Source organism: Anser anser (genome assembly GCF_964211835.1).
Source record: "Anser anser genome assembly, chromosome: 12".
Lineage (NCBI taxonomy): Eukaryota > Metazoa > Chordata > Aves > Anseriformes > Anatidae > Anser > Anser anser.
The window spans coordinates 1298856-1321825 of record NC_139733.1 but is presented as its reverse complement, the minus strand read 5'-3'; the positions used below and the strand labels follow the sequence as shown (position 1 = coordinate 1321825).

Here is a 22970-nt window from a genome sequence, read left to right as displayed (position 1 = left end):
GGCCGGATGCAAAGGGCCTTTCCCTAGGCTTGGGGCCGGACCCGAAGGGCCTTTTCCTCAGGCTTGGGGCCGGACGGGAAGGGTCCTTTCCTCAGGGTTTGGGATTTTCCTCAGGGTTGCGGCCTGGCGGAAAGGGGCTTTCCTCAAAGGTATGATTGGAGGGGAAGGGGGTGTTCCTCAGCGTTGGGGCCGCAGGAGAAGGGGCTTGTCCTCAGGGTTTGGGCCGCAGGGGAAACTGCTTGTCCTCAGGGTTGGGGCTGCAGGGGAAGGGGCTTGTCCTCTGAGTTGAGGCCGCAGGGGAAGGGGCTTTTCTGCAGGTTTGTGGCCGGAGGGGAAGGGGCTTTTCCTCAGGGTTGGGGCTTTTCCTCAGGGTTGGGGCCTCATGGGAAGGGGCTTTTCCTCAGGGTTTGGGCCGAAGGGGAAGGGACATTTCCTTAGGCTTGGGGCCCGAGGGGAAGGACCTTTTCCTCGGGCTTGGGGCCGGACGGGAAGGGCCTTTTCCTCAGGCTTGGGGCCGGACCCAAAGGGCCTTTTCCTGAGGCTTCGGGCCGGACCCGAAGGGCCTTTTACTTAGGCTTGGGGCTTGACGGGAAGGGTCTTTTCCTGAGGGTTTGGGATTTTCCTCAGGGTTGCGGCCTGGCGGAAAGGGGCTTTCAATCAGGAGATGGGTTGGAGGGGAAGGGGGTTTTCCTCAGGGTTGGGGATTTTCCTCAGGGTTGGGACTGGACGCGCAGGGTCTTTTCCTCAGGGTTGGGGCTGGAGGGGAAGGGGCATTTTCCTTAGGGTTTGGAATTTTCCTCAGTGTTGGGGACATAGGGGAAGGGGCTTTTCCTCAGCGTTGTGGCTGGATGCGCAGGGTCTTTTCCTCAGGGTTGGTGCCGGACGTGAAGGGCCTTTTCCTCAGGCTTGGGGCTGGACCTGAAGAGACTTTTCCTCAGCGTAAGGGCCGGAAGGTAAGGGGCTTTTCCTCAGGCTTGGGGATGGAGGGGAACGGGCTTCACCTCTGGGTTGGGACAGGATGGGAAAGGGCTTTTCCACAAGGTTTGGGGCTGGAAGGGAATGGGCTTTTCCTCAGGGTTGGGGTTAAAGCGGAAGGGGCTTTTCCTAAGGTATGGGAGCAGAGGGAAAAGGGATTTTCATCATGGTTGCAGCCATATGGGAAGGGGTTTTTCCTCAGGGTAGGGGCCGGAGGGGAAGGGGCTTTTCCTCAGGGTTGGTGCCTGAGGGAAAGGGGCTTTTCCTCAGGCTTGGTGCTTTTTCTCAGGCTTGGGTCCTGTGGGGAAGGGGCTTTTCTCAGGGTCGGGGCCGGAGTTGATGGGTCTTGTCCTCAGGGTTTGGGCCGAAGTGAAGGGGCTTTACCTCAGGGTTTCGGGCCAGATTTGATTGGGATTTTCCTCTGGGCTGCGTTCGGAGGGGAAAGGGCCTTTCCTCAGGGTTGGTTTCAGATGGCAAGTGGCTTTTCCTCAGGGTTTATGTGGGACGGGACCATGTTTTCCTCAGGGTTGGGGATGGAGGTGAAGGGGCATTTTCCTCAGGGTTTGGAATTTTCCTGAGTGTTGGGGCCGGAGTGGAAGGGGCATTTGCTTAGGGTTCGGGCCGGACGGGAAGGCGCTTCTCCTGAGGCTTGGGGCCTCATAGTTGGGACGGGATGGGAAGAGGCTTTTCCTCAGGGTTTGGGGCTGGAGGGGAAGGGGCTTTTTCTCAGGGTTGGGGCTGGAGGGGAAGGGGCTTTTCCTCAGGGTTGGGGTCGGAGGGGAAGGGGCATTTTCCTTAGGGTTTGGAATTTTCCTCAGTGTTGGGGACATAGCGGAAGGAGCTTTTCCTCAGGGTTGGGGACGGATTTGCAGTGGGTTTTCCTCAGGTTTGGGGTCGGATACGCAGGGGCTTTTCCTCAGGGTTGGGGCCGGACGCGAAGGTGCTTTTCCTAAGGATTGGGGCCGGACACTAAGGGGCCTTTCCTTATGGGTTGGGGCCGGAGGGGAAGGGGCTTTTCCTCAGGCTTCAGGCCGGAGTGAAGGGCCTTTTCCTTAGGCTTGGGGCCGGACTGGAAGGGCCTTTTCCTCAGGCTTGGGGCCTCATGGGAGGGGCTTTTCCTCAGGGTTGGAGCGTTTGCTCATGTTTGGGGCCGGAGGAAAAGGGGCTTTTGGTCAGGGTTGGGGCCGGATTGGAAGGGCCTTGTCCTCAGGCTTGGGGCCGGATGCAAAGGGCCTTTCCCTAGGCTTGGGGCCGGACCCGAAGGGCCTTTTCCTCAGGCTTGGGGCCGGACGGGAAGGGTCTTTTCCTCAGAGTTTGGGATTTTCCTCAGGGTTGCGGCCTGGCGGAAAGGGGCTTTCCTCAAAGGTATGGTTGGAGGGGAAGGGGGTGTTCCTCAGCGTTGGGGCCGCAGGAGAAGGGGCTTGTCCTCAGGGTTTGGGCCGCAGGGGAAACTGCTTGTCCTCAGGGTTGGGGCCGCAGGGGAAGGGGCTTGTCCTCTGAGTTGAGGCCGCAGGGGAAGGGGCTTTTCTGCAGGCTTGGGGCTGGAGCGGAAAGGGCTTTTCCTCAGTGTTGGGGCCGGACGCGTAAGGGTTTTTCTCAGGGTTTGGGCCGGAGGGGAAGGGCCTTTTATTCAGGTTTGTGGCCCGAGGGGAAGGGGCTTTTCCTCAGGGTTGGGGCTTTTCCTCAGGGTTGGGGCCTCATAGGAAGGGGCTTTTCCTCATGGTTGGGGCCTCATTTGAAGGGGCTTTTCCTCAGGGTTGGGGCCGGAGTGGAAGGGAAATTTCCTCAGGCTTGGGGCCGGAGGGGTAGGGGCTTTTCCTCAGGGTTCTGTCCTTAGGGGAAGAGTTTTTCTGTCGGGGTTGGGACCGAATGGAAAGGGGGGTTTCCTTTGGGGTGGGTCGGAAATGAACGTGCTTTAACTCGGGTTCGGTGCTGGACGGGAAGGGCCTTAGGCTTGGGGACGGATGGGAAGGGCTTTCTCCTCAGGCTTGGGGCCGGACGGGAAGGGTCTTTTCTTCAGGGTTTGGGATTTTCCTCAGGGTTGTGGTCTGGCGGAAAGGGGCTTTCCTCAGGGGTTGGGTTGGAGGGGAAGGGGGTTTTCCTCAGGGTTGGGGATTTTCCTCAGGGCTGGGTCCGGAGTTGATGGGTCTTGTCCTCAGGGTTGGGGTCGGAGGGGAAGTGGCATTTTCCTTAGGGTTTGGAATTTTCCTCAGAGTTGGGGACAAAGGGGAAGGGCCTTTTCCTGAGGCTTGGGGCTGGATGGGAAGGGCCTTCTCCTCAGGCTTGGGGCCGGACGGGAAGGGTCTTTTCCTCAGGGTTGGGGATTTTCCTCAGGGTTGTGGTCTGGCGGAAAGGGGCTTTCCTCAGGGATTGGGTTCGAGTGGAAGGGGGTTTTCCTCAGGGTTGGGGATTTTCCTCAGGGTTGGGTACAGAGTTGATGGGTCTTGTCCTCAGGGTTGGGGTCGGAGGGAAGTGGCATTTTCCTTAGGGTTTGGAATTTTCCTCAGTGTTGGGGACATAGGGGAAGGGGCTTTTCCTCAGGGTTGGGGCCGGATGCGCAGGGTCTTTTTACTCAGGTTTGGGGCCGGACTCAAAGGGCCTTTTCCTTAGGCTTGTGGCCGGATTCGAAGGGCCTTTTCCGCAGGTTTGCTGCCGGACTCGAAGGGCCTTTTCCCCAGGCTTGGAGCCCGACCCGAAGGGCCTTTTCCTCAGGCTTGGGGCCGGACCCAAAAGGCCTTTTCCTCAGGCTTGGGGCCGGATCCGTAGGGCCTTTTCCTCAGGCTTTTTGCTGGACCTGAAGGGGCTTTTCCTCACGGTAGGGGCCGGAGAGTAAGGTGCTTTTCTTGTATTTTGGGGCCGGAAGGGAAGGGGCTTTTCTTCAGGGTTGGGGCTGGAGGGTAACGGGCTTCACCTCTGGGTTGGGACAGGATGGGAAAGGGCTTTTCCACAGGGTTTGGGGCTGGAAGGGAAGGGGCTTTTCCTCAGGGTTGGGGCTGCAGTGGAAGGGGCTTTTGCTAAGGTATGGGACCAGAGGGAAAGGGGATTTTCATCAGGATTGCGGCCATAGGGAAAGGGGCTTTTCCTCAGGGTTGGGGCCGGTGGCGAAGGGGCTTTTCCTCAGGGTTTGGGCCGGTGGGGAAGGTTATTTTTCTCAGCGTTAGCGCCCGAGGGGAAGGGGCTTTTGCTTAGGGTTGGGATGGGATGGGAAGAGGCTTTTCCTCAGGGTTGGGGTCAGAGGGGAAGGGGCATTTTCCTTAGGGTTTGGAATTTTCCTCAGTGTTGGGGACATAGGGGAAGGGGTTTTTCCTCAGGGTTGGGGCTGGATTTGCAGAGGGTTTTCCTCAGTGTTGGGGTTGGATGCGCAGGGGCTTTTCCTCAGGGTTGGGGCCGGACACGAAGGTGTTTTTCCTCAGAATTGGTGCCAGGCACTAAGGGGCCTTTCCTCACGGTTTGGGGCCGGAGGGGAAGGGGCTTTTCCTCAGGGTAGGGGCTGGAGTGGAAGTGCCTTTTACTCAGGCTTGGGGCCTCATGGGAGGGGTCTTTTCCTCAGGGTTGGACCGTTTGCTCATGTTTGGGGCCGGACACTAAGGGGCCTTTCCTTACGGGTTGGGGCCGGAGGGGAAGGGGCTTTTCCTCAGGGTTGGGGCTGCAGTGGAAGTGCCTTTTACTCAGGCTTGGGGTCTCATGGGAGGGGTCTTTTCCTCAGGGTTGGAGCGTTTGCTCACGTTTGGGGCCAGAGGAAAAGGGGCTTTTCATCAGGGTTGGGGCCGGAATGGAAGGGCCTTTTCCTCAGGCTTGGGGCCGGACGGGAAGGGTCTTTTTCTCAGGCTTGGGGCCAGACCCGAAGGGCCTTTTCCTCAGGCTTGGGGCCGGATCTGAAGGGCCTTTTTCTCAGGGTTTGGGATTTTCCTCAGGGTTGCGGTCTGGCGGAAAGGGGCTTTCCTCAGGGGTTGGGTTGGAGGGGAAGGGGGTTTTCCTCAGGGTTGGGGGTTTTCCTCAGGCTTGGGGCCAGTGTTGATGGGGCTTTTCCTCAGGGTTTGGGTCGAAGGGAAGGAGCTTTACCTCAGGGTTTGGGGTCAGAGTTTAGTTGGGATTTTCCTAGGGCTGGGTTTGGAGGGGAAAGGGCTTTTCCTCAGTGTTGGTTTCAGAGGGCAAGGGGCTTTTCCTCAGGGTTTATGCCAGACCGGAACGTGTTTGGGTTGGGGATGGAGGTGAAGGGGCATTTTCCTCAGGGTTTGGAATTTTCCTGAGGGTTGGGGCCGGAGTGGAAGGGGCTTTTGCTTAGGGTTGGGGCCAGAGGGGAAGGCGCTTCTCCTCAGAGTTGGGGCCGGATGGGAAGGTACTTCTCCTCAGGCTTGGGCCAGAGGGGAAGGGATTTCTCCTCATGGTTGGGATGGGATGGGAAGAGGCTTTTCCTCAGGCTTGGGCCTTATGGGAAGGGGTTTTTCCTCTGGTTTGGGGATATTCCTCAGGGTTGGGTCTGGAGTTAAAGGGGCTTTTCCTCAGGGTTGGGGTCGGAGGGGAAGGGGCATTTTCCTTAGGGTTTGGAATTTTCCTCAGTGTTCGGGAAATAGGGGAAGGGGCTTTTCCTCATGGTTGGGGCCGGACGCGCAGAGGGTTTTCCTCAGTGTTGTGGTCGGATGCGCAGGGGCTTTTCCTCAGGGTTGGGGCTGGATTTGCAGTGGGATTTTCTCATGTTTGGGGCCGGACTCGTAGCGGTTTTTCTCAGGGTTGGGGCCGGAGAGGAAGCGCCTTTTCTTCAGGCTTGTTGCTGGAGGTGAAGGGGCTTTTCCTCATCGTTGGGGCCTCATGGGAAGGGGCTTTTCCTCAGGGTTGGGGCTGAAGGGGAAGGGATATTTCCTAAGCAATGGGACTAGAGGGGAAGGGGATTTTCCTCAGGGTTGCAGACAGAGAGGAAATGCCTTTTCCTCAGGGTTGGGGCTGGAGTGGAAGTGCCTTTTCCTCAGGGTTCAGTCCGGGAGGGGAAGGGGCTTTTCCTCAGGTTTGGGGCCGGGAGGGCAAGGGGCTTTTCCTCAGGGTTGAGGCCGTACGGCCAGGGGTTTTCCTCAGGCTTGTGGCCGGATGCAAAGGGCCTTTTCCTCAGGCTTGGAGCCGGACCCGAAGGGCCTTTTCCTCAGGCTTGGGGCCGGACCCAAAGGGCCTTTTCCTCTGGATTGGTGCTGGACCTGAAGGGCCTCTTCCTCAGGCTTGGGGCCGGAACTGAAGAGACTTTTCCTCAGGGTAGGGGCCGGAGAATAAGGGGCTTTTCTTCAGGGTTGGGGCCGGAGCGAAGGGGTTTTCTTCAGGGTTGGGGCTGGAGGCAAAGGGGCTTCTCCTCAGGGTTGGGACAGGATGGGAAAGGGTTATCCACAGGGTTTAGGGCTGGAAGGGAAGGGGCTTTTCCTCAGGGTTTGGACCGGAGAGGAAGGGGCTTTTCCTCAGGGTTGGCGCCCGAGGGGAAGGGGCTTTTCCTCAGGGTAGGGGCTGGAGTGGAAGTGCCTTTTACTCAGGCTTGGGGCCTCATGGGAGGGGTCTTTTCCTCAGGGTTGGACCGTTTGCTCATGTTTGGGGCCGGACACTAAGGGGCCTTTCCTTACGGGTTGGGGCCGGAGGGGAAGGGGCTTTTCCTCAGGGTTGGGGCTGCAGTGGAAGTGCCTTTTACTCAGGCTTGGGGTCTCATGGGAGGGGTCTTTTCCTCAGGGTTGGAGCGTTTGCTCACGTTTGGGGCCAGAGGAAAAGGGGCTTTTCATCAGGGTTGGGGCCGGAATGGAAGGGCCTTTTCCTCAGGCTTGGGGCCGGACGGGAAGGGTCTTTTTCTCAGGCTTGGGGCCGGACCCGAAGGGCCTTTTCCTCAGGCTTGGGGCCGGATCTGAAGGGCCTTTTTCTCAGGGTTTGGGATTTTCCTCAGGGTTGCGGTCTGGCGGAAAGGGGCTTTCCTCAGGGGTTGGGTTGGAGGGGAAGGGGGTTTTCCTCAGGGTTGGGGGTTTTCCTCAGGCTTGGGGCCAGTGTTGATGGGGCTTTTCCTCAGGGTTTGGGTCGAAGGGAAGGAGCTTTACCTCAGGGTTTGGGGTCAGAGTTTAGTTGGGATTTTCCTAGGGCTGGGTTTGGAGGGGAAAGGGCTTTTCCTCAGTGTTGGTTTCAGAGGGCAAGGGGCTTTTCCTCAGGGTTTATGCCAGACCGGAACGTGTTTGGGTTGGGGATGGAGGTGAAGGGGCATTTTCCTCAGGGTTTGGAATTTTCCTGAGGGTTGGGGCCGGAGTGGAAGGGGCTTTTGCTTAGGGTTGGGGCCAGAGGGGAAGGCGCTTCTCCTCAGAGTTGGGGCCGGATGGGAAGGTACTTCTCCTCAGGCTTGGGCCAGAGGGGAAGGGATTTCTCCTCATGGTTGGGATGGGATGGGAAGAGGCTTTTCCTCAGGCTTGGGCCTTATGGGAAGGGGTTTTTCCTCTGGTTTGGGGATATTCCTCAGGGTTGGGTCTGGAGTTAAAGGGGCTTTTCCTCAGGGTTGGGGTCGGAGGGGAAGGGGCATTTTCCTTAGGGTTTGGAATTTTCCTCAGTGTTCGGGAAATAGGGGAAGGGGCTTTTCCTCATGGTTGGGGCCGGACGCGCAGAGGGTTTTCCTCAGTGTTGTGGTCGGATGCGCAGGGGCTTTTCCTCAGGGTTGGGGCTGGATTTGCAGTGGGATTTTCTCATGTTTGGGGCCGGACTCGTAGCGGTTTTTCTCAGGGTTGGGGCCGGAGAGGAAGCGCCTTTTCTTCAGGCTTGTTGCTGGAGGTGAAGGGGCTTTTCCTCATCGTTGGGGCCTCATGGGAAGGGGCTTTTCCTCAGGGTTGGGGCTGAAGGGGAAGGGATATTTCCTAAGCAATGGGACTAGAGGGGAAGGGGATTTTCCTCAGGGTTGCAGACAGAGAGGAAATGCCTTTTCCTCAGGGTTGGGGCTGGAGTGGAAGTGCCTTTTCCTCAGGGTTCAGTCCGGGAGGGGAAGGGGCTTTTCCTCAGGTTTGGGGCCGGGAGGGCAAGGGGCTTTTCCTCAGGGTTGAGGCCGTACGGCCAGGGGTTTTCCTCAGGCTTGTGGCCGGATGCAAAGGGCCTTTTCCTCAGGCTTGGAGCCGGACCCGAAGGGCCTTTTCCTCAGGCTTGGGGCCGGACCCAAAGGGCCTTTTCCTCTGGATTGGTGCTGGACCTGAAGGGCCTCTTCCTCAGGCTTGGGGCCGGAACTGAAGAGACTTTTCCTCAGGGTAGGGGCCGGAGAATAAGGGGCTTTTCTTCAGGGTTGGGGCCGGAGCGAAGGGGTTTTCTTCAGGGTTGGGGCTGGAGGCAAAGGGGCTTCTCCTCAGGGTTGGGACAGGATGGGAAAGGGTTATCCACAGGGTTTAGGGCTGGAAGGGAAGGGGCTTTTCCTCAGGGTTTGGACCGGAGAGGAAGGGGCTTTTCCTCAGGGTTGGCGCCCGAGGGGAAGGGGCTTTTCCTCAGGGTTGGGGCCAGTGTTGATGGGGCTTTTCCTCAGGGTTTGGGCCGAAGGGGAAGGGGCTTTACCTTAGGGTTGGCGTCAGAGGTGATTGGGATTTTCCTCTGGGCTGGGTTTGGAAGGCAAAGGGCTTTTCCTCAGTGTTGGTTTCAGAGTGCAAGGGGCTTTTCCTCAGGGTTTATGCCGGACAGGACCGTGTTTTCCTCAGGGTTTGGGATGGAGGTGAATGGGCATTTTCCTCAGGGTTTCGAATTTTCCTGAGTGTTGGGGCCGGAGTGGTAGGGGCTTTTGCTTAGGGTTGGGGCCAGAGGGGAAGGCGCTTCTCCTCAGAGTTGGGGCCGGATGGGAAGGTACTTCTCCTCAGGCTTGGGCCAGAGGGGAAGGGATTTCTCCTCATGGTTGGGATGGGATGGGAAGAGGCTTTTCCTCAGGCTTGGGCCTTATGGGAAGGGGTTTTTCCTCTGGTTTGGGGATATTCCTCAGGGTTGGGTCCGGAGTTAAAGGGGCTTTTCCTCAGGGTTGGGGTTGGATGCGCAGGGGCTTTTCCTCAGGGTGGGGGTTGGATGCGCAGGGGCATTTCCTCAGGTTTGGGGCCGGGCGCGCAGGGGCTTTTCCTCAGGGATGGGGCTGGACACTAAGGGGCCTTTCCTTACGGGTTGGGGCCGGAGGGGAAGGGGCTTTTCCTCAGGGTTCGGGCTGGAGAGGAAGGGGCTATTTCTCAGGCTTGGGGCTTTCTCTCAGGCTTGGGGCCAGTGGGGAAGGGGCTTTTGCTTAGGGTTGGGGCCGGAGGGAAGGGCCTTTTCCTCAGGCTTGGGGTAGGAGGGGAATGGGCTTTTCCTCAGCGCTGGGGCTTTTCCTCAGGGTTGGGGCCAGAAGGGAAGGGGATTTTCCTTAGGGTACTGTCCATAGAGGTAGAGTTTTATGTCAGGGCTGGGGCCGAATGGATATTGGGTTTTCCTTGGGGGTGGGTCGGAAATGAACGTGCTTTTACTCGGGTTCGGGGCCAGAGGGGAAGGGCCTTTTCCTCAGGCTTGGGGCCGGACTGGAAGGGCCTTTTTCCCTCAGGGTTGCGGCCAGACGGGAAGGGCCTTTTCCTCAGGCTTGGGGCCGGACTGGAAGGGCCTTTTTCCCTCAGGGTTGCGGCCAGACGGGAAGGGCCTTTTCCTCAGGCTTGGGGCCGGACGGGAAAGGTCTTTTCCTCAGGGTTTGGGATTTTCCTCAGGGTTGCGGCCTGATGGAAAGGGGCTTTCCTCAGGGGTTGGGCTGGAGGCGAAGGGAGTTTTCCTCAGCTTTGGGGCCGCAGGAGATGGGTCTTGTCCTCAGGGTTGGGGCCGCAGGGGAAGGGGTTTTCCTTAGGGTTTGGGCCGCAGGGGAAATCGCTTGTCCTCTGAGTTGAGGATGCAGGGGAAGGGGCTTTTCTGCAGGCTTGGGACTGGAGTGGAAGGGGCTTTTCCTCAAGGTTGGGTCCTCATAGGAAGGGGCTTTTCCTCAGGGTTGGGGCCTCATGGGAAGGGGCTTTTCCTCAGGGTTGGGGCTGCAACGGAAGGGGCTTTTCCTAAGGGATGGGACTAGAGGGGAAGGGGATTTTCCTCAGAGTTACACGCAAAAAAGGAAGTGCCATTTCCTCAGGGTTGGGGCTGGAGTGGAAGTGCCTTTTCTACAGCGTTGGGACCGGTAGTGGAGGGTCTTTTCCTCAGGCTTGGGGAAGGAGTGGAACAGGCTTCTCCTCAGCGCTGGGGCTTTTCCTCAGGGTTGGGGCCGGAGGGGAAGGGGATTTTTCTCAGGGTTTGGGCTGGAGGGGAAGGGGATTTTCCTCAGGGTTCTGTCCAGAGGGGTATGTCAGGGCTGGGGCCGAATGGATAGTGGGTTTTCCTTGGGGGTGGGTCGGAAATGAACGTGCTTTTACTCGGGTTCGGGGCTGGACGGGAAGGGCCTTTTCCTCAGGCTTGGGGCCGGACGCAAAGGGCCTTTTTCCCTCAGGGTTGGGGCCGGACACGAAGGGCCTTTTCTCAGGGTTGGGGCAGGAGGGGAAGGGTCTCTTACTCAGGATTGAGGCTGGAGGGGAAGGGGCTTCTTCTCAGGGTTGGGACTGGGGTGGAAGGTGCATTTCCTCAGTGTTTGTAATTTAGAGCAATGGGCTTTCCTCAGTGTTGGGGTTGGAGAGGAAGGGGTTTTTCTCAGGGCTGGGGCCAGATTTGATAGGGTTTTTCTTCAGGGTTGAGTCAGGAGTTGATGGGGCTTTTCTTCAGGGTTGGGCGAGGAGTTGATGGGGCTTTTCCTCAGGGTTGGGGCCAGAAGGGAAGGGGCTTTTCCTCAGGGTTGGTGTGGAGGGGAAGGGGCTTTTCCTCAGGGTTGGCGTTGCAGCGGAAGGGGCTTTCCCTCAGGGTTGGGGCTTCATGGGAAGGGGCTTTCCCTCAGGGTTGGGGCTTCATGGGAAGGGGCTTTCCCTCAGGGTTGGGGCTTCATGGGAAGGGGCTTTCCCTCAGGGTTGGGGCTTCATGGGGAGGGGCTTTTCCTCAGGGTTGAGGCCTCATGGGAAGGATCTTTTCCTCAGGGTTTGGGGCCGGAGGGGAAGTGGCTTTTCCTCAGGGTTGGGGCTTTTCCTCAGGGTTGCGGCCGGAGGGGAAGGCGCTTTTCCTCAGCGTTGGGGCTGGAGGGGAAGAGGTTTTATGTCAGGGCTGGGGCCGGATGGAAAGGGGGTTTTCCTTGGTGATGGGTAGGAAGTGAACGTTCTTTTACTCGGGTTTTGGGTGGGAGGGGAAGGGGCTTTTCCTGAAGGATGGGGTCTTATGGGAAGGGGCTTTTCCTCAGGGTTGGGACCGGAGGGGAAGGGGCTTTTTCTCAAGGTTGGGGCTGCAGCGGAAGGGGCTTTTCCTAAGCGATGGGACCAGAGGGGAAGGGGATTTTCCTTAGGGTATCAGACAGAGATATAGGGGCTTTTCCTCAGGGTTGGGGCAGGAGGGGAAGGGCCTTTTCCACAGGGTTGGGGCAGAAGTGGAAGGGGCTTTTCCTCAGGGTTGGGGCTGCAACGGAAGGGGCTTTTCCTAAACGATGGGACCAGAGGGGAAGGGGATTTTCCTCAGGGTTGCAAACAGAGAGGAAGGGGCTTTTCCTCAGGCTTGGGGCCAGAGGGGAAGGGCCTTTTCCTCAGGGTTGAGGCTGGAGGGAAGGGGCTTTTCCTCAGGGTTGTGGCCACAGGGGAAGAGGTTTTATGTCAGGGCTGGGGCCGGATTGAAAAGGGTTTTTCCTTGGGGGTAGCTTGGAAATGAACGTGCTTTTACTCGGGGTTGGGGCGGGAGGTCAAGGGGCTTTTCCTCGGGGTTGGTGTCGGATGGCAAGCGGCTTTTCCTCGGGGTTGTCACCAGATGGCAAGGGACGTTTCCTCAGGTCTGGAGCTTTTCCTCGGGGTTGGGGCCGGAGGGGAAAGGCTTTTTCCTCTGGGTTGTGGCTTTTCCTTGGGATTGGGGCCGGAGGTGAATGCGCTTTTCCTCAGGGTTTGGGCTGGAGGGGAAGGGGCTTTTCCTCAGGGTTGGGGCTGGAGGGGAAGGGTCTTTTCCTCAGGGTTTGGGCCCGGAGGGGAATGGGCTGTTCTTCAAGGCTGGGGCCAGTGGGGAAGGGGCTTTTCCTCAGGGTTGGGGCCGGAGGCTAAGGGGCTTTTCCTCAGGGTTGGGGCCGGAGTGGAAGGGGCTTTTCCTCAGGGTTGGGGCTTTTCCTCAGTGTTGGGGCCAGAGGGGAAGGGGATTTTCCTCAGGTTTGGGGCTGGATGCGCACGGGGTTTTCCTCAGGGTTGGGGCCTCATGGGAAGGGGCTTTTCCTCATGGTTGGGGCCGGATGCGCAGGGGCTTTTCCTACGGGTTTGGGCTTTTCCTCATGGTTGGGGCTGGACGCTCAGGGGCTTTTCCTAAGCCTTGGGGCCGAAGGGGAAGGGCTTTTCCTCAGGGTTGGTGATGGAGTTGAAGGGGCATTCTCCTCAGGTTTTGGAATTTTCCTCAGGGTTGGGGACATAGGGGAAGGGCCTTTTCCTCAGGGTTGGAGCCGGAGGGGAAGATCCTTTCCCTCAGGGTTGGCGCCAGAAGGGAAGATCCTTTTTCCCTCAGGGTTGGGGCTGGAGGGGATGGGCCTTTTCCACAGGATTGGGGCCGGAGAGGAAGGGCCTCTTCCTCAGGGTTGGGTCTTATCCTCAGGGTTGGGGCCGGGAGGGGATGGGGCTTTTCCTCAGGGTTGGTGATGGAGTTGAAGGGGCATTCTCCTTAGGTTTTGGAATTTTCCTCAGGGTTGGGGACATAGGGTAAGGGGCTTTTCCTCAGGTTTGGGGCCGGACGGGAAAGGGCTTTTCCTCACGGTTGGCGTCGGACGGGAAGGGGCTTTTCCTCACGGTTGGGTTCGGAGCGGAAGGGGCTTTTCCTCAGGGTTGGGGCCGGAGGGAATAGAGCTTCTTTTCTGGGTTGGGACTTTTCCTCAGTGTTGTGGCCACAGGGGAAAAGGAGTTTTTCTCAGGCTTGGGGCCAGTGGGGAAGGGACTTTTCCTTAGGGTTGGGGCTGGTGGGGAAGGGCCTTTTCCTCAGGCTTGGGGCCGGAGGGGAAGGGGCTTTTCCTCAGGGTTCTCTCCAGAGGGGAAGAGGTTTTATGTCAGGGCTGGTGCCGAATGGAAAGGGGGTTTTCCTTGGGGGTGGGTCGGAAATGAACGTGCTTATACTCGGGTTCGGGGCCAGAGGGGAAGGGCCTTTTCCTCAGGGTTGGGGCCGAAGGGAAGTGAGCTTCTTTTCAGGGTTGGGACTTTTCCTCAGGGTTGTGGCCACAGGGGAAAAGGTTTTATGTCAGGGCTGGGGCCGAATGGAAAGGGGGTTTTCCTTGGGTGTGGGTCGGAAATGAACGTGATTTTACTCGGGTTCGGGGCCGGACGGGAAGGGCTTTTTCCTCAGGGTTGGGGCTGCAGTGGAAGGGGCTTTTCCTAAGCGATGGGACCAGAGGGGAAGGGGCTTTTTTCATGGTTGGGGCCAGACAGGAAAGGGCTTTTCCTCACGGTTGGCGTCGGACAGGAAGGGCTTTTCCTCACGGTTGGGTTCGGAGCGGAAGGGGCTTTTCCTCAGGGTTGGGGCCGGAGGGAATAGAGCTTCTTTTCAGGGTTGGGACTTTTCTTCAGTGTTGTGGCCACAGGGGAAAAGGTTTTATGTCAGGGCTGGGGCCGAATGGAAACGGGGTTTTCCTTGGGGGTGGGTCGGAAATGAATGTGCTTATACGCGGATTCGGGGCTGGACGGGAAGGGCCTTTTCCTCAGGCTTGGGGCTGGACAGGAAGGGCCTTTTTCCCTCAGGGTTGGGGCCGGAGGGGACGGGCCTTTTTCCCTCAGGGTTGTGGCCGGAGGGGAAGGGCCTTTTCCTCAGTGTTGGGGTTGGAGTGGAAGTGCCTTTTACTCAGGCTTGGGGCCTCATGGGAGGGGGAGGGGGTTTTCCTTGGGGGTCGGTCGGAAATGAACGTGATTTTACTCAGGTTCGGGGCCGGACGGGAAGGGCCTTTTCCTCAGGGTTGGGGCCGGAGGGGAAGGGTCTTTTCCTCAGGGTTGGGGCTGGAGGGGAAGGGGCTTTTCCTCAGGGCTGGGGCCAGTGGGGAAGGGGTTTTTCCTCAGGGTTGGGGCTTTTCCACAGTGTTGGGGACAGAGGGGAAGGGGATTTTCCTCAGGTTTGGGGCTGGACGCGCAGGGGGTTTTCCTCAGGGTTGGGGCCTCATGGGAAGGGGCTTTTCCTCAGCCTTGGGGCCGAAGGGGAAGGGGTTTTCCTCAGGGTTGGTGATGGAGTTGAAGGGGCATTCTCCTTAGGTTTTGGAATTTTCCTCAGGGTTGGGGACATAGGGGAAGGGGCTTGTCCTCAGGGTTTGGGCCGCAGGGGAAGGGCCTTTTCCTTAGGGTTTGGGCCGCAGGGGAAATCGCTTGTCCTGAGAGTTGGGGCTGCAGGGGAAGGGGCTTGTCCTCTGAGTTGAGGCTGCAGGGGAAGGGGCTTTTCTGCAGGCTTGGGGCCGGAGTGGAAGGGGCTTTTCCTCAGGGTTGGGGCATTTCCTCAGGGTTGGGGCCTCATGGGAAGGGGCTTTTCCTCAGGGTTGGGGCCGAATGGGAAGGGGCATTTCCTAAGCGATGGGACTAGAGGGGAAGGGGATTTTCCTCAGGGTTGCAGACAGAGAGGAAGTGCCTTTTCCTCAGGGTTGGGGCCGGGCGGGCAAGGGGCATTTCCTCAGGTTTGGGGCCGGACGCGCAGGGGCTTTTCCTCAGGGTTGGGGCCGGACGGGAAGGGCCTTTTACTCAGGCTTGGGGCCGGACCCGAAGAGCCTTTTCCTCAGTCTTGGGGCCGGACCTGAATGACCTTTTCCTCAGGCTTGGGGCCGGACCCAAAGGGCCTTCTCCTCAGGCTTGGGGCCGGACCTGAAGAGACTTTTCCTCAGGGTAGGGGTCGGAGGGGAAGGGGCTTTTCTTCAGGGTTGGGGCTAGAGGCGAAGGGGCTTCTCCTCAGGGTTTGGGCCAGAGGGAAAGGGGCTTTTCCTCAGGGTGGGCGCCCGAGGGGAAGGGGCTTTATCTCAGGGTTGGGGTCAGATTTGATTGGGATTTTCCTCTGGGCTTGGTTCGGAGGGGAAAGGGCTTTTCCTCAGGGTTGGTTTCAGAAGGCAAGGGGCTTTCCCTCAGGGTTTATGCGGGACGGAACCGTGTTTTCCTCAGGGTTGTGGATGGAGGTGAAGGGGCATTTTGCTCAGGGTTTGGAATTTTCCTGAGTGTTGGGGCCGGAGCGGAAGGGGCTTTTGCTTAGTGTTGGGGCCAGAGGGGAAGGTGCTCCTCCTCAGATTTGGGGCCGGAGGGGAAGGGACTTCTCCTCATGGTTGGGATGGGATGGGAAGAGGCTTTTCCTCAGGGTTGGGGCCTTATGGGAAAGGGCCTTTTCCTCAGGGTTGGGGCCGGGAGGACAAGGGGCATTTTCTCAGGGTTGGGGCTGGACGCGCAGGGGCTTTTCCTCAGGGTTGGGTCTGGATGCGCAGGGGCTTTTCCTCAGGCTTGCGGCCGGACGCAAAGGGCCTTTTCCTCAGGCTTGGAGCCGGACCCGAAGGGCCTTTTCCTCAGGCTTGGAGCCAGACACGAAGGGCCTTTTCCTCAGGCTTGGGGCTGGACCCGAAGGGCCTTTTCCTCTGCATTGGTGCTGGACCTGAAGGGCCTTTTCCTCAGGATTGGGGCCGGACCTGAAGGGACTTTTCCTCAGGGTAGGGGCCGGAGGGGAAGGGGCTTTTCTTCAGGGTTGGGGCTGGAGGTGAAGGGGCATTTTCCTCAGGGTTTGGAATTTTCCTGAGGGTTGGGGCTGGAGTGGAAGGGGCTTTTGCTTAGTGTTGGGGCCAGAGGGGAACGCGCTTCTCCTCAGAGTTGGGGCCGTACGGGAAGGTGCTTCTCCTCAGGCTTGGGACCGGAGTGGAAGGGACTTCTCCTCATGGTTGTGATGGGATGGGAAGGGGCTTTTCCTCAGGGTTTGGAGCTGGAGGGGAAGGGGCTTTTCCTCATGGTTGGGGCTGGAGGGGAAGGGCTTTTTCCCCAGGCTTGGGGCCAGAGGGGAAGGGGCTTTTCCTCAGAGTTCTGTCCAGAGCGGAAACGTTTTTATGTCAGGGCTGGGGCCGAATGGAAAGGGGGTTTTCCTTGGGGGTGGGTCAGAAATGAACGTGCTTTAACTCAGGTTTGGGGCTGGACGGGAAGGGCCTTTTCCTCAGCCTTGGGGCCGGACGCAAAGGGCCTTTTTCCCTCAGGGTTGGGGCCGGACGGGAAGGGCCTTTTCCTCAGGCTTGGGGCCGGACCCGAAGGGCCTTTTCCTCAGTCTTGGGGCCGGACCAGAATGACCTTTTCCTCAGGCTTGGGGCCGGACCCGAAGGGCCTTTTCCTCAGGCTTGGGGCCGGACCCAAAGGGCCTTTTCCTCAGGCTTGGGGCCGGACCTGAAGAGACTTCCTCAGGGTAGGGGCCGGAGAGTAAGAGGCTTTTCCTGAGCGTTGGGGCTGGAGGGGAAGGGGCTTTTCCTCAGGGTAGGTGCTGGAGGGGAAGGGGCTTCACCTCTGGGTTGGGACAGGATGGGAAAGGGCTTTTCCACAGGGTTTGGGGCCCGAGGGGATGGGGCTTTTCCTCAGGGTTGGGGCTAAAGCGGAAGCGGCTTTTCCTAAGCTATGGGAGCAGAGGGAATGGGGATTTTCATCAGGGTTGCGGCCATAGGGGAAGGGGCTTTTCCTCAGGGTTGTGGCTTTTCCTCTGGGTTGGGGCCGGAGGGGAAGGGGATTTTCCTCAGGTTTGGGGCTGGACGCGCAGGGGGTTTTCCTCTGGGTTGGGGCCTCATGGGAAGGGGCTTTTTCTCAGGCTTAGGGGTTTTTCTCAGGGTTGGGGCCGGTGGGGAAGGGGCTTTTCCTCAGGCTTGGGGCCGGAGGGGAAGGGGCTTTTCCTCAGGGTTCTGTCCAGAGGGGAAGCGTTTTTATGTCAGGGCTGGGGCCGAATGGAAAGGGGGTTTTCATTGGGGGTGGGTCGGAAATGAACGTGCATTTACTCGGGTTCGGGGCTGGATGGGAATGGTCTTTTCCTCAGGCTTGGGGCCGGACGCAAAGGGCCTATTTCCCTCTGGTTTGGGGCCAGACGGGAAGGGTCTTTTCTCAGGGTTGGGGCAGGAGTGGAAGGGGTTTTTCCTCAGGGTTGGGGCTGTAGTGGAAGGGGCTTTTCCTAAGCGATGGGACCAGAGGGGAAGGGGCTTTTTTCATGGTTGGGGCCGGACGGGAAAGGGCTTTTCCTCACGGTTGGCGTCGGACGGGATGGGGCTTTTCCTCACGGTTGGGTTCGGAGTGGAAGGGGCTTTTCGTCAGGGTTGGGGGCGGAGGGAAGTGAGCTTCTTTTGAGGGTTGGGACTTTTCCTCAGGGTTGTGGCCACAGGGGAAAAGGTTTTTTGTCAGGGCTGGGGCCGAATGGAAAGGGGGTTTTCCTTGGGGGTGGGTCGGAAATGAACGTGATTTTACTCGGGTTCGGGGCCGGACGGGAAGGGCCTTTTCCTCAGGGTTAGGGCCGGAGGGGAAGATCCTTTCCCTCAGGGTTGGCGCCAGAAGGGAATATCCTTTTTCCCTCAGGGTTGGGGCTGGAGGGGAAGGGCCTTTTCCACAGGATTGGGGCCAGAGAGGAAGGGCCTCTTCCTCAGGGTTGGGTCTTATCCTCAGGGTTGGGGCCGGGAGGGGATGGGGCTTTTCCTCAGGGTTGGGGCTGGACGCGCAGGGGCTATTCGTCAGGGATGGGGCCGGACGCGCATGGGCTGTTCCTCAGGGTTGGGGCCGGACGTGCAAGGGCTTTTCCTTACAGGTTGGCGCCGGAGGGGAAGGGGCTTCTCCTCAGGGTTGCGGATTAATCTTCAGGGTTGTGGCTGGAGGGGAAGAGTCTTTTCCTCAGGCTTGGGGCCGGACGCAAAGGGCCTTTTTCCCTCAGGTTTGGGGCCGGATGGGAAGGGTCTTTTCCTCAGGCTTGGGGCCGGACCCGAAGGGCCTTTTCCTCAGGCTTGGGGCCGGACGCAAAGGGCCTTTTTCCCTTCAGGTTTGGGGCCGGATGGGAAGGGTCTTTTCCTCAGGCTTGGGGCCGGACCCGAAGGGCCTTTTCCTCAGGCTTGGGGCCGAACCTGAAGAGACTTTTCCTCAGGGTAGGGGCCGGAGTGTAAGGGGCTTTTCCTCAGGGTTGGGGTGGAGGGGAAGGGGCTTTTCCTAAGGGTTGGGCATGGAGGCTAAGGGGCTTCTCCTCTGGGTTGGGACAGGATGGGAAAGGGCTTTTCCACAGGGTTTGGGGCTGGAAGGGAAGGGGCTTTTCCTCAGGGTTGGGGCTAAAGCGGAAGGGGCTTTTGCTAAGCTTGGGAGCAGAGGGAAAAGGGATTTTCATCAGGGTTGCGGCCATAGGGGAAGGGGCTTTTCCTCAGGGTAGGGGCCGGAGGCAAGGGGCTTTTCCTCAGGGTTGGGGCCAGACCCGAAGGGCCTTTTCCTCAGGCTTAGGGCTGGATGGGAAGGGCCTTTTCCTTAGGCTTGGGGCTGGATGGGAAGGGCCTTTTCCTCAGGCTTGGATCCGGATCCGAAAAGCCTTTTCCTCAGGCTTGGGGCCAGATCCGAAGGGCCTTTTCCTCAGGCTTGGGGCCGGACCTGAATAGACTTTTCTTCAGGGTAGGGGCCGGATTGTAAGAGGCGTCACGGGTCCAGTTCCTGAAATGCTGAGCCATCAGCATAGCCTTTTGGTTTTCAGATAGCCTACTCAAGTGTGTGATGTTTCCTGTGAATGATGTTATTTCATGGAATTGGTTTTTCTTTTTTGGTGTGTCATCTGTGGTGCTCCTAGATTTCTCTTCCTATGCAGAAAGAAAGCTTTAATACCAACTGAAGAAGATCAGTTACTTGCTTGGTCATATTGTCCTCTCAATATTCAAAGCTGAAGGAAAAGCCTGGGGATTGTTGCTTCTAGGAAGAGCCCAGTTCTCCTGTCTGCACTCTGTATGGTGTTGAGCTGAAAACCAGATGAAAATAAAAAAAACAGAGCTGCTGCTTATCCTGCTCTCTACTTTGTTGTTTTTTGCCCCTCCCCTTTCCCAGGTGATTGGGTTTGGGTGCTGGGCGGGGCCAAATGGTATATGAGCCCCAGGCAAGGCCTGAGGGGGAGCTCATTCTGCCTGGGCTGCTCTTAGGGGTAAGTGCTTTGTTTTTTCCTTCTGTCAGTTGCAGGGTTCTTTGGGTGGGTTGGATTCTATGGACTGATGCATACCGGTCTCTACTTGGAAATGCACATCTCTTTGAGGTAAGGGCTAGAAGGATCTGTTAGAGGAAAGCAATCTATATAGTAGGAGTAGGTGCCCTTATTGCATGCAGCTCTTCTTCAGGTGAGTAATTGTTAGAGCGCGTTTATGGATAGGGTGGTAATGTTAGCTTGTGTGTTCTAGGTCCCTTAGGATTTTGACAGATTGATTGGGGCTTCCTGTGAGTCTTGGCCTGTATGTCAAATATTATCCAAGTTAGAGCTGTGGTGGTAAAGTGATGGAGCAGGGTTTAGGAGAACTGGATCCTGGAAGCTCCCTGTGCAAGCATGTATCTGAAAAGAGCAGCAGGAGGCAGGTAAGGTGTAGTCTTTTCCAGGGTTGGGGGCAGTTTGTTATATTTCTGGAGCTTTTGCCTGTGGTTTGGCTGGCTGTGGAGTCTTTAGACCTTGCAGCCTTCCAGATGTTAAGTGCTTGGAATTCACGTCCTAGAGGTATGTTTGAGGAGGGGTTGCTGGCTAACTTGTGTTTGGGAAATCCTGGGGTACAGTTCCTTGACTGCATAAGCGCAGTATTATCTAGAGAGTGAGCAGGCTCACCTTTTCCATTTGTGAAAGATAAGTCTGTGATCGCTGCCCTGCCCGTGCCCCGTTGTTGCGCGGCGCTGCCCAGGGCCATTTGTCTCAGATCGATCTAGCGAGCAGCTGAGGTAAAGGAGCTGGGATGAGGGAGGTATTACAGCAGGTATGCTGTGGCTGTGGGGTGCCTTAGGGTGTGCTTTTTCTCTTGTCTCTGCAGGTGCCTAGTGCAGTCTTGGACAGGGAAATCCCCGTGCCCCGGAGCAGTGGGGGAAGGTGAGCGTGTTGTCAGCCTGGTCGTCCCTTAACCAAAGTGAAGGGATGTAGTGGGTTTCTGTGGCAAGGTTTTGGTAGCAGTGGGCTCTAGGGGTGGCTTCTGTGGGAAGAGTCTAGAAGCTGCCCCACGTTAGGTAAGGGCCCCAGTGCTGAGCGGAGCCAATAAGTGATGTTGTTTGCGCGTCTGTGAGAGCATATTCAAGAAAGGGGGAAAAAAAGAAAAAAACACGCTGTGCCACACAGCAGCTGGGAGAGCAAGAGGAGTGAGGAACAGCCTTGCAGGCGCCAAGGTCAGTGAAGAAGGAGGGGGAGAGGTACTCCAGGTGCCGGAGCAGAAGTCCCCGGCGGCCTGTGGCGAGGACCTTGGTGAAGCAGGCTGTCCCCCTGCAGCCTGTGGAGTACCACGGTGGAGCAGGGTTCCACGCTGCAGCTGGTGGAGGAGACCACGGTGGAGCAAGTGGACCTGCACTGACGGAGGCTGTGGCCTGTGGAAGACCCCTGCCGGAGCAGATTCCGGGCCGGGCCTGTAGACTGTGGAGAGGAGACCACGCAGGAGCAGGTGAGCTGGCAGGAGCTGCTGCCCGTGGGGGACCCAGGTTGGAGCAGTTTGCTCCTGAGGGATGGACCCCGTGGTATGGACCTACATCTGGAGCAGTTCTTGAAAAGCTGCTGCCTGTGGGCAGCCCACGCCAGATCAGTTCACCAAGGACTGTATCCTGTGGGAGGAACCCCACAGCACAGGGGATGAGGGCGTCCGAGAAGGAGTGGCGGCGAAGAAGCGCTATAGACTGACCATAAACACTGGTCACCTGCACCGCTGGGGGGGAGAAGGTGGAAGAGGGTGGTTGTGGGGGGAAGGTGCTTTTGGTTGCTTTCCTTCGTTTCTCGCTTCTGTAGGTTGTGTAGCAATAAGCAATAAATGTTACTATCTTCCTATGCTGAGCGTGTTTTGCCCGTCACAATATTTACTGTGTGACCTCCTCTCCTCGTCCTTATCTCAACTCTTGAGCCCTTTTCATCATATTTTTTCCCTGTTATTCTTTGAGGAGGAGGAGTGAGAGTGATTGTGGTGGAGCTCGGTTGCCCACCCCAGTAAAACTACCACAGGGGAAGATGTTCAGGTGTTTCCCTCTGAGGGTCTGAGGTGAGGCTGTTTGGGCCAGAGGAGTGGTGTGGCAGGTGGTTGCTTGCAAGCACAGTGGTCGTTTTGTCCTTTTGTGTTGCCAGGTGGCATGGGTGATGCTGTCTACTCGTTTTGAGCTTGGATCTAATTTCCAGGTACAGAGGCAAGTGGATTGGTGTTTTAAAATGATAAAATGAACTATGGAGTCACTTCTGTTGTTGAGGGATGGGTGCTAATGCTGGCAGCTGAATGTTTATCTTCTGTGTTTTTCTTTGTTCAGGCGGAAACGCAGTGTGCAATACAGGATGTCATGAGTCGAGCTGCCTCTGGAGTGACTCTGGTGGGCGATGAAGAGATGTAGCAGTCGCTTTTGGGGTGCGGTTGTCACTGCAGTTATTTTACGACATGAAATAGAGTAAAATTCCAGTTTGCCTTTTCAAGGTGCTGTAAGTGGCTAAAGAGAACAGATGGAAGCATCTGCTCTGTGGGGTAGGTAAGCTGCTGAGGTAAAGGAGGGGATGAGAGTAACTGACCTAAGGGTGCTGTGGCTTTTGCTGCTGTGGTTGCTTTCTCTTCTGTTTCTCAGGTGCCAACAGCAAGGTGGACTGTGATAGTTGTCAGAATAGGAGCAAAGCAGGTCACTTGAATGCTGCCTGGTTCCTGAGAAAGGGGTTGTAGAGGAGAGAAGCTTTCAATATTTAAAGCTGAAGCAAAAGCCTGGGGATTGTTGCTTCTAGAAACAGCCCAGTTCTCTTGTCTGCACTCTGCATGGTGTTGAGCTAAAAACCAGATAAAAATAAAAAAAAAAACAGAGCTGCTGCTTATCCTGCTGTCTACTTTGTTTTTTTGCCCCTCCCCTTTCCCAGGTGATTGGGTTTGGGTACTAGGCGGGGCCAAATGGTATATGAGCCCCAGGCAAGGCCTGAGGGGGAGCTCATTCTGCCTGGGCTGCTCTTAGGGGTAAGTGCTTTGTTTTTCCTTCTGTCAGTTGCAGGGTTCTTTGGGTGGGTTGGATTCTATGGACTGATGCATACCGGTCTCTACTTGGAAATGCACATCTCTTTGAGGTAAGGGCTAGAAGGATCTGTTAGAGGAAAGCAATCTATATAGTAGGAGTAGGTGCCCTTATTGCATGCAGCTCTTCTTCAGGTGAGTAATTGTTAGAGCGCGTTTATGGATAGGGTGGTAATGTTAGCTTGTGTGTTCTAGGTCCCTTAGGATTTTGACAGATTGATTGGGGCTTCCTGTGAGTCTTGGCCTGTATGTCAAATATTATCCAAGTTAGAGCTGTGGTGGTAAAGTGATGGAGCAGGGTTTAGGAGAACTGGATCCTGGAAGCTCCCTGTGCAAGCATGTATCTGAAAAGAGCAGCAGGAGGCAGGTAAGGTGTAGTCTTTTCCAGGGTTGGGGGCAGTTTGTTATATTTCTGGAGCTTTTGCCTGTGGTTTGGCTGGCTGTGGAGTCTTTAGACCTTGCAGCCTTCCAGATGTTAAGTGCTTGGAATTCACGTCCTAGAGGTATGTTTGAGGAGGGGTTGCTGGCTAACTTGTGTTTGGGAAATCCTGGGGTACGGTTCCTTTTCTGGGGTTCTATTTTAATCTCTAGATATATCAAGGCATTTGCGTAACTGTCCAGAGGATTCCCAAAGAGCCTCAGTATGCATGGCAAGGGCCTTGACTGCATAAGGGCAGTATGAGGAAGAGGCTGAGCAGGGTCACCTTCCTCATCTGTAGAGGATAAGTCTGTGATTACCCTTGCAGGGGCTGCTGTGCATTCCTGGCCTTTTGGCCTT

At 57.3% G+C, this 22970-nt stretch overlaps 1 protein-coding gene across 7 annotated transcripts; it reads left to right on the top strand.

The window, feature by feature from the left end:
• The first annotated feature begins 506 nt into the window (after window positions 1-506).
• LOC310880120 (uncharacterized protein) lies at window positions 507-22120 on the top strand. 7 transcript variants are annotated; one of them, XM_083795460.1, is made up of 7 exons: window positions 18159-19043; window positions 19167-19559; window positions 20000-20055; window positions 20299-20345; window positions 20446-20614; window positions 21283-21341; window positions 21459-22120. In XM_083795460.1, the coding sequence occupies exons 2-6, from the start codon at window positions 19531-19533 to the stop codon at window positions 21312-21314; spliced, it is 333 nt and encodes a 110-aa protein (XP_083651586.1). In that variant the 5' UTR covers window positions 18159-19043; window positions 19167-19530; the 3' UTR covers window positions 21315-21341; window positions 21459-22120. The 7 variants fall into 7 exon arrangements, 3 of the variants coding, with proteins under 3 accessions (XP_083651587.1, XP_083651586.1, XP_083651585.1); XM_083795459.1 differs by lacking the exon at window positions 21283-21341; XR_014571450.1 differs by lacking the exons at window positions 18159-19043; window positions 19167-19559; window positions 20299-20345 and adding an exon at window positions 507-953 and having other exon boundaries at window positions 21283-21333.
• Window positions 22121-22970: the final 850 nt, after the last annotated feature.

Excerpts from the sequence above, each read along its gene's own strand:
- LOC310880120 (XM_083795459.1), top strand. The coding sequence starts at position 19,531 with ATGTATCTGAAAAGAGCAGCAGGAGGCAG. Across the intron at positions 20,056-20,298 it reads CCCCGGAGCAGTGGGGGAAG|CAGCTGGGAGAGCAAGAGGA; the intron begins GTGAGCGTGTTG and ends TGTGCCACACAG. Across the intron at positions 20,346-20,445 it reads ACAGCCTTGCAGGCGCCAAG|CCTGTGGAGTACCACGGTGG; the intron begins GTCAGTGAAGAA and ends GTCCCCCTGCAG.